At 37.5% G+C, this 10,132-nt stretch overlaps 1 protein-coding gene across 1 annotated transcript; it reads right to left on the reverse strand.

Annotated features, from left to right (window-relative positions):
* Window positions 1-457: 457 nt before the first annotated feature.
* LOC132616641 (pentatricopeptide repeat-containing protein At5g65560-like) lies at window positions 458-8,272 on the reverse strand. The gene is made up of 3 exons (XM_060331189.1): window positions 5,118-8,272; window positions 4,315-4,429; window positions 458-993 (listed from the first exon to the last, which is right to left on the reverse strand). The coding sequence occupies exon 1, from the start codon at window positions 7,963-7,965 to the stop codon at window positions 5,182-5,184; it is 2,784 nt and encodes a 927-aa protein (XP_060187172.1). The 5' UTR covers window positions 7,966-8,272; the 3' UTR covers window positions 458-993; window positions 4,315-4,429; window positions 5,118-5,181.
* Window positions 8,273-10,132: the final 1,860 nt, after the last annotated feature.

A 10,132-nucleotide genomic window follows, 5' to 3' on the forward strand; every position in this document is an offset into this window, starting at 1 on the left:
ATGTACTTAAATATAAGACAAGATTGGGATGCATGATTTGGATCTCTTTTAACGACCTATTCTGTTGGTACTATTTTTCCACCTAGTTATTAAAGTTACAGAAATTTCTTCACTTTTTTATTTTTATATTTTGCTCTCTTTTAGTTCCTTTTATATCCATCACACCCTAAACATTACTCCCTCCGTCCCATATTACTTGTCCACTTTTCTTTTTTTAAAAGTCAAACTATATAAACTTTGACTAACATTGTGAAACATATTTTTTCACCATATTGATATGAGAAGAATCACAACTTGTAGTACTTTTCATGCAATTTTTGAATATCTAAATTTTAATTTAAAAATATTGAATTGATCTAATCCAATTTAGCTCCAAAAATTGGTCAACGGGACTCTCAAAAAGCGAAACTGGACAACTAGTATGGGACAGAGGGAGTAAATCACATAAGGTCAAACAGTTGGCATCTCATAAGTGTAAAAATGAATACACTGAATGTAACCCGAAGTGATCCTACAGCAGTTAATCCAGACACCTTCGAAAATAAATAAACAAATATTTAAAACAAAGCCAAAGTACAAAAAAATATTGCAGGCATACCTTATAACCTGCAATTATGCCTGAATCAATACAAGTATTACAACATCCTGCTCAACTCTAAATCATGAATATAATGATGCAGAGTAAATCATCATCAATTGCCAAAGATTTCTAAGGCATTCAACTCTGAAGCTAAGTGAGATCTATGTACATCAACTGCTGTGTTATTCCTCCAGGCTAATTCCGAAAATGGGACTGCACTCTAATTACTTACATAAATCTTGTATTAGAGAAGGAAAACAAGAGAGGGTAAAAAATAAAACCTTTTGAGCGGGTGTATGTGTTAAAAGAATCAATATGGCTGCTCTAGCCAATGCCTTATGGTCTGATTCCTACTTTGCTGGACATGTAAAATGCCATAAGCAGGTGAGAATTGACGACTATCAAAGTGGATCCTGCAAGAGAAAGAAAAACAAAGTTAAACCCAGATTAATTTTCATCTGAACACCAAAAGATGTCAGTGCACTGAGAAGAGTTGTCGATCTCCTACTTCTTAGATATTTATCAAGTTTTACATAAAAGTAAGCAAATTGAAAAACTCATTCAGATGTTCTCTATTTATTTTCATTTTTTGCCTTCACATCTCATTTTCCTTTCCCCGTTTTCAGAAGCACCGCTACAAGTTCTTGGATCAGTGACGCACACACTGAGGCACCTTTAAGAAAAGGTCAAGAGGTCCCCTAGACAGATGTCTATATGTAGAAGGTTATCTAGTTATCTATTAATACTTGCTTTCCTTAATCTCCACGCTAACTGGGGAATACATATACAGAAACAGACAGGCAAGACATGTACAACGGAAGTTAGTCACTCCCCTAGCCAACAACTTACATCTTAGTCACTCCCCCTAGCCAACAACTTAACATCTCCTTCACCTAACATCCCGAACTATGTAAAACATCAATTTCTTCTCATCAAAATTTCATGTCTATATGGATAAGGAAATTAAACGAAGAGGAACTTTGAAGCACCAGGAGAGAAATGGAACATGAGAAACAACAACGAAGAAGAGAGGAGAGGCTTCATAATTTTTCCTCCATGTGAAAGTTGTGCTCCGGCTATTCAGATTATCAAATTCTAATGATTCCCTCCTTTACCACTACGGCTTTGCACTGAACTATATAGGTTCTTCATGTTGAACTATCTAACAACAACAACAACAAACCAAATTTTAGGGTAACTCTGCTTAGCTTCCTCTTCAAATGAGCTTCATGTAGCCTAACTCGAATGGTACAAGAGTTGTAGGAATAAGGTAATGAAATTTTAGGGCGAGTGTTCTTGTCAAGCATTTCTCTTTCAAGGACTATGAGAATACTTCTTATCCGAACCAAATATATATATATATATATATGAGAACACTTTTCAAACCCTTGCAAAGTAATAGCCTATCATGGGTAGCATCTACAGGAAATTTCTACCAAGATGTTGATATAACTAGGGGCAATGAACAGGGTAAAATACTATTTGGAAGGTTCAACATGCAACTCAAATTGTCCCAGGCAACTCTCCTGGCACTATCACCACATTCCTGTTCGATACTTCAATTCCCCTGATTCAATGCTATCCCACATTATATATGATATGATTTCACTAACAATTTGGTTCTATGGTAATATAGTCAACTTCTCGATAAACAGCACACAATGAGATGGATTTTGAGTTCTTAGGCAGTCTCAGGGTAACCATATACAGCTTAAGTCCTAGGAAAAGGCAACAAAAAACAGCAATTTCAATTTTGTTTTGAGCCTACAGTGAACATGACACCAACCACTTTCATCCACACCTATTCAATCCTTTTGGGATTCAAATCGCATCATGTAATAACTCAAGGCACCTTGCAGATATATTTGCAAAATTCTATTTAATATTTCAGGTTCTTGGTGGATAACATTCCCCTTGGACAACAATGAGCCGCTGGTCTGCCATAACCTAAGAACCAAGCTCTGAAGGTCTATACAAGCTTGTGGAATGCTGATCACTGGGCAACACAAATCCTCATCTACTGCTGGTTCAACACCCACTGCTTCTATGAACAATGATCAGGTTCCTTACAAACTCAACAAACTGATACTAAGACCAGAAGATGGATCCAGTGGGTAAGAAAATACCGCATGATTTATGAATGTTGTCACGACCTTAAAAGGTACCTTAAAGGCCTTCCTCCTGAATGCAAGCATTCTGGTTCTAATTAAGGCCAGTCGTAATATCCACTCAGCGGAGGGAAGGCTTCTGAATTTTTTTATTCACGTAATTTTTTCTTAGTTGGATAAAATGCATCTGAATGACCCCCACCCTCTGTCTCTTCCCTTCCCATTCAAAGAAAAAGAAGAAGCTCCTGCTAAGAGTCTTTGCTAGCACTACTATATCACATGGCCATTCATTTTAAAACCATCTACCAGGGTCATTTTTGTTGTTAACACACTAAATGGCACCGAAAACTGAATTAAGGCTAACAATTTGCAGCATGAACATATTTGGTGCAATAACAGATTAGAAGCTTACATCTCAATTGAGCATGAGACTTCGAGGAGGGCTACAAAAAGGACGAAAGGGAAACCCAAAAGATAGATGAAAAAGATAAGCAGATGCGGATAAACAAAGAAGCCTATATTACTACATCCTCATCCACGACGATCACAAAAAAAAAAAAAAAAAAAAAAAGGCAGAACAAAACAGAACCTGTCTATGAAATATCATTAGAGGGATCAGTTTCTTAAGAAGTGCAGTATACAGAATTGGAAATTTTTACCAAGATATTGATCTCATTTGAACTACAAAATGTCCGGATACCAGGCAGAGGTCAACTTGCTACACTATCCCTGGACAAGTACTCTGAAAATAGAAACTTGAACTCAAAACTTCACTGGCAATTGTGCCACTTCTTACTATGTCAATTCAGTACATTCTATATCCTTCACTAGCATTATCAATTAAAAGCACTTTGGCTTTCCCTCTTCTAACTCAACGCAGCTCTGATTTTCTCACAATTATCATTTCAAGGAGCATGAAATGATGAGATTGATTTTGAGCTTAAGGAAACATATCAGCAACCAACGTTTACAGAGACGGTAAAGGGTATAAGGAACACCAACTCTACCATGGCCAGAAAAAGACTTTTACGACTATGGATTGCTCTTTACTGCTACTAGATGTCATGCAGTAAATGTAAACAATTTGAAACACTTCTCCAACTTTGACTAGTCAAAAAACTCTAGCAAAGCTCACGTCATCATCAAAAAAAAGATAGTAAAATCTCAATCAAAATAATCCTAGCACCACAAACCCTATATTTTAATGATAACCATCTACCTTCGTATGTTCACTGCTTTACTTCACAGAGCACACAGCTGTTTTAGGGTTTGTACATTAATAGTAGATGCTTTTCATTTTCAATCAGATTTCTGGCATGAGTCACGAGATGCCAAATCTAGAACGAAATGAAGAGAAGAACTATCAAAACAGTAAGCGAGCTAAATGTAAAATACCAAATATCCTTTTGGAGTGATCACACACTGGAAAGCTAACTGAGCATTGATTCTTGATTGAGTTTGAATAGATAGGTTAAAATTGAGAAAAGACAAAACGGAATAACTTTAATATGCCAAAGAAATTTTCTGCTCTATGATTCCCATGATGGGTATTGTCAATATAGTGCAAAGATTGATATGCTCTGCGTCCAATGGCGTCATTCCCTACTTAAGTAAGAATGTACTTACGAGTTTAGGGTTCACATGTTCCCGGAAAACAAAGGAACAGTAAATTCGACCAGGTTTTGCAGTTGAACACCTCAAAACTTCTGAAGCAAGCTTTAATCCTATTTCTAAACTTGACCTGCAGAAGTAGAAACCAAATAAAGGAAGGGCATCAGGTCCAAACACAATAGGGATTTTGACTATTGAGAAAGGAACACTTCATTTTCAAATTACACAGATATAACAACAACAACATACACAGATAAGTTGTAAGGATCCAGAAAGCACTGGTCTCGAATCCATTGCAGGATAAACCATCAGTGGTATAACTAGTTCATAGATTCACTTTAACTCGGCCAAAATCACTCCCCAGTTTTCCAAGTTCTTATATTGAAAAGCCAACAATAATCTCACATGATATTTAAGAACAAAATGAAAATATGAATTGTTGCAAGTTTCCTTTGGCTTAAGATACTATGTAAGACCCCTAGGACCTAGGACCATTTCCCACTAGACCATCATTTTTCTCATCAAGATGGGTAGATAAGGCGGAAAAGAAAAAGAAATCTCCAGTAGACAAGATATGCATCTAGTCCTTCAATAGTTTTCTACTTCTCCACTCCAAAATGTATCGAGAAGAAGAAACAAAACTGGAATCTCCAGTATACTACTCCCTCCGCCCCAATTTATGTGAGGGTGTTTGACTTGGCATGGAAGTTAAGAAAGAAAAGAAGACTTTTAACACTTGTGGTCTAAAATGAGTCATAGAGAGAGTAGTTGAGGAAACCATAGATGAGAGGCTATTGCAAGATTAGAAATAAACTCACTTATTTCTGCTTTGTGGAGCTGCCGATCAACTGCATCTCAAAAAAATCACTTGACTCGTATCATTTAACCATCTAGTTTGGACAATTCTCTTGCCAAGATAACATACGTCTGGAAATTAATAGTGCAGCTCTTGGATTCCATGACATGAAGAAGCTTCATGCACAATTCAGATTCTCTCTCCTTGAGTAAACCATCAATTAGGATGGTCCAAACAATCTCATCATTGTTCCACTGTTTCCCAATCATGTTTTCAAATAGCACTTCAACTTCTTTTAGGCGGCTACTTCTACAGAGAGCACGAATGAGTGATTGATAAATTGACAAAGCAGGTCGAAAACCTTGTTGAACCAATGAATCAAATATTTCCAAAGCGGCATCCACTTTCAAATTATTGCAATAAGAAACTACACGAGAGCAATGTACTGCACTAGTAGGACTGAAGCCTTTCTCTTCCATATGTTCTATCAAGTGGTCTGCCTCATAAGTTTTACCTTCTCTAGACAGACCAAAAAGTAAAGTGCAATATGTGCCTTCATTTGGCTCACAACCCATTTTTGACATTCTATCTAGTAGAGTACATAGCAGTTCAAAACTAACATCATTCTTGCTAGCTGTGATACTATACACTCTTTCAGGCAGGACGGAAACCTCCCCTGGAATAAATTGATGCTCCTTTTGCAATCCTTTCAACAACACACCAAAGGTTCTATAATTTGGTTCACAACCCTTATCAACCATCTGGCGAAGATGTAAAAATGCATGATCTAGTCTACCCAATGCTACAAAACCATCAATTAGTGAAGTATACGTCACTAAATCAGGAGCTAACCCTTTTGTCTCCATTTCTCTGAGTAAGCTCTCTGCATTATCAGCCTGGCCTTCAAGACATAAACCGTAGATTAGCGAACTGTAAGTGTACAGGTTTGGTATGCAATTTCTTCTCTCCATATCATGGAAAATCTTAAATGCAAGACGAGTCCCACCATTCCTACAAAGACCATCAATCAAAGTAGAGTAAGTGATGACATTTGGGAGCAGTCCGCTTTCTGCAATCTTATTACATAGTCTCTCTGCTTCCAAAAGTCTATTTTGTTTGGACAAACCATTTATGATAGCATTGTAAGTTTCTATGCCTGGACTGCAACCACTCTCTTCCATCCTTTTAAGCAATGCAAGCGCATCATCCACTTTCCCTTCCTTGGAAAGACCATCAATTAAAGCTGTATAGTTGACCTGGTTTGGACTTAAACCATGCTTTATCATTTCCTGGAAGAGAGCTGAAGCCGAATCAAGCTTGCCCCTCTTGCAGAAACCAGAAATAAGTTCTGCATATGTCCATTCATCGGCTTTACATCCATTATTCTTCATCAAATCCAGCAGTCTCATAGCATTGTCGAGAAATCCCCGTTTAAGGTATCCATTAATGAGGGTATTATAAGTAATCACTGTTGGAGCCGGACCCACCTTTAGCATCTCACTTAGTAGAACCATTGCCCTTTCAATATTCCCAACCAAGCATAATCCATGGATCAGTGCATTGTAAGTTATAGTGTTGGGTTTGTATCCATGTGCTTCAATCAAACGGAAAATTCTGAAAGCTCTATCTACTTTTCTTGCTCCGCATAATTCAGTTATCAATATATTGAATGTAACCATAGTTGGGAGCAAACCTTTTCTCAACATGTTGTGGTACAATCCGATCGCTACTTCAAGGAGTCCAGATTGAGACAGCCCACTAATTAGAGCTGTATATGTCTGCACATTCGGTTCACAACCCCTCTTTCTCATGCTCATTACAAGATCAATTGCCTCCTTCTCACGTCCAAGTGCACAGAAGGAACTAATTGGAACTGTGTACGTATAAATAGTAGGTTCAATACCTTTCTCAATCATCTCATCAAGCATATCCATAGCCTCATCGACTCTCTCCTCCGTGCAAAGTCCATTTATAAGAGTAGTATAAGTTGCTGCATTCGGATCTATTCCGTCCTGAACCATCCGATCAAATACCACAAATGCTGCATCCAAGTCCCTTTTCCTACAATGCCCCAAAATCAAAGATGTATACGTGAATACATCGGGACTCAATTCACGCTGATAAATATGACTCATTATCAACTTAGCCTCCTCAACTCTCCCTTTCTTGCACAATATGTTTATCATGGTGTTAAAAGTCAGTAAACTCGGCTCAATCCCACTGCTCATGATTTCTTGATAAGCATTCTTAGCTGCCTCAACCATCTCAAACTTACCTAACTGAATCAACAAAGTATTAAAGCTATACAAACTATACCCAAAACCTTTTCTTCCAAGTTCACTTAAATACTCAATAACCCGTTTCATTTCATCCTCATTTCTACAACATTTGATCATCAAGATCCTCACATGATCAGCAGGTCCAAATTTCTTATCAAAAACGAGCCTATTCAACATGGAAACATAACAGCTCATATCATGTTTGTAAAAATGCTTCTTAGAAACCCAATAAAAAAACCTTAATGCTACTTCAGTATTTTCATGAATCTCAACTAGTTTTGCCACGTGGCGGGGTCTTATTTTTGAGCTCAATGAATTCAGCTCTACACTTGTCTGCCATTGCAACCTAGGATTAGACAATATTTCTAATACCTTAGAAACAATGAAAGATGGGTTGTTGTTTTCTTGAAAAAAATCAGGTTTTGATGTAAATTGAAGACAACCCAGATAAGAAAAATGCCTGAATTTGCTACTGTGATGTGGGTTTTTTAAGGAATAGAGAAATATGGGTTTAAGGGGCTTTACCATTTCGAGTAAGGATAATAATAATAACAGTAAGAAGAGTTCATGAAATATTGTTTTGGAGGTCATTGGTTTCTAAGAGGCATTTTAACAAACATGTTACGTGGGTCTTGAGAAGACCACAATCAGCAATGGTGAGAGAAAGGTGAATATAGGAAGGGGGCGCAAAAACAATGGCGTTAAACCTGAAGACCCAAATTTGGACTACAAAAAAGTTTTAGGGTTATTCTTGAATTTCCAAGAATGTCTAGGCAAGATGCCGAGATAATCCGTGAACAATTTGGAAAAAAATGGGAATTTGGTGCTTTGTTGGATACACGTTTACACTAATAGTGTTTCACAATATTATTGATAGCAAAGAATTAAACAATAGGTTGATAGATAAACATTAAACTGAATAACTAATTATTAGAATGATACGATATGGAAATGGGTTGAAAGTGAGCTGCTTGAGAAGGTTGTACAGGAGGCTGTCAAGGCTTATACTGTTGGAATTAGTTGTTAATTTTAGAACTTACAAATAAGTCCCTATAATTTAAAATACTAGTTTGGTTATTTACATATTTTCCCCAATTGTAAATTCTTATTTTCAGTTTAGTCTTCTCCTTGAGAGGGCTATTTGTAGTCACTTTCAGCTCATTTGGAGCTTATGAATGAAATTGCCCTTATTTTCCTTAGCTTAGCTTAGCATTACTTTTTCAGTTCTTAGTTCAAATTTTAACTTGTATCAGTGGTATCAGAGCAACTATCCTCGCTCTGTGGATATATTTCTTAATGGCTTTCCAAAATTTTCTTTATATTTCTAATTTCACTCCAAGTCCACCTCCATGTTCTGGTGCTTTACCATTTGGTGGTTATGGAGGAGATCCTTGTGGATATAGAGGATATGGGGGTTATTATGGTGGCTATCCTCATGGTGGATATCAGCAACATCCGAATCAAACATATCCTCAATATGCCTACCAGCCATCGGGGTTCCCCAATTTTTGTTACACCGGAAGCTATACGAGTAGCTTCTATAACCATGGTGCTGACGTGAAGCCACAAAACAACTATAGTCCATCTCCGAACATATACAATTTTGACCCCAATGCTGGTTATACTGCTATTGAAAGGGGGACTCAAAGTATGTCTGACTATTTCTCTCCATATATGCCCTTTCAACAGACACCGCATGCTATTAACACGGTCATTGATGGTTCTTTCTTAATCGATTTTTCGACTAATAAGGAGACTCGTACTGTCAATAGCACCATCACAGTGAGTGATGAAGGACTAGGTCATGTTTCTTTCATTAGTCACTTCAGTGATGTTGCGATTCCAAAACCCTCGCCGGAGGAGACGAGATTGGGAAAGGTTGAACCAAAATCCGTTGCAGTTGGGTCATCAATTGAGGCTATAGAAGCTTCGCCAGAGACAGGGATATCACCCTCTGTTGTGATTAAAGCTCATCATCACTGCTTCATCAATTCTTCTCCTATCTCTAAATCTAGAGTTGATTTTATCTCATCTCAAAAGGTCCGTCTCCTTAACACTCATATTTCAAGTGTCAAGGTTGCAGATGATAAGGAGACTAGTATAATGAATTTGAATTTGGAGGTTGAACCAGAGATAAATGGAGCTGACAAGGGATATCCTGAATATGGGCACAAGATGTTCGATGAAATGTCATTTAATGAGTTAGAGGGGCCTTTCGATAAACTAGCTCCTATGTATGAAGATCCAGCAGAAACTAATAATTATGTGGGTGCAACACCTATTTCACTATTCAAAAGGTCGACAAGAAGTACATTGGCGAGAGTTGTATTCCCTTGATCGATAAGAAGCTTGAGACATTTGTTACTATGGACATAGACATGGATGCCAGAAAGTATGACGAAATGGAAACTCTCTTAATGACAATTGATTCAAATGGTATTCTTACAAGCAAAGATAAAGCACTGGGTGTTGAGGAAGAGTCTTCTAACATAGAGTTTGAGATGAACATTGAACAGTATGAGCCTATTGACAGAGGGAAAGAGTCCACGACCGAGGAGCCAGAACAAGTACTTGGGAAACCAAATGTATTTGAGAGGGCTTCTAGTATTCCTGGTTTAATCAATTGTGTTTCTGAGACTACTATACTTCCTTCTAGCGAGCATCAAGTGATGAATATGGAAGTAGTATCTTTGTTGCAGACAAAGATGAGTGTTGGTGATGGAGAGGGACTTCCCTTGTTAAAGCCAGGTGACCAATT

The sequence above is a fragment of the Lycium barbarum genome, chromosome 11 (genome assembly GCF_019175385.1).
Source record: "Lycium barbarum isolate Lr01 chromosome 11, ASM1917538v2, whole genome shotgun sequence".
NCBI lineage: Eukaryota > Viridiplantae > Streptophyta > Magnoliopsida > Solanales > Solanaceae > Lycium > Lycium barbarum.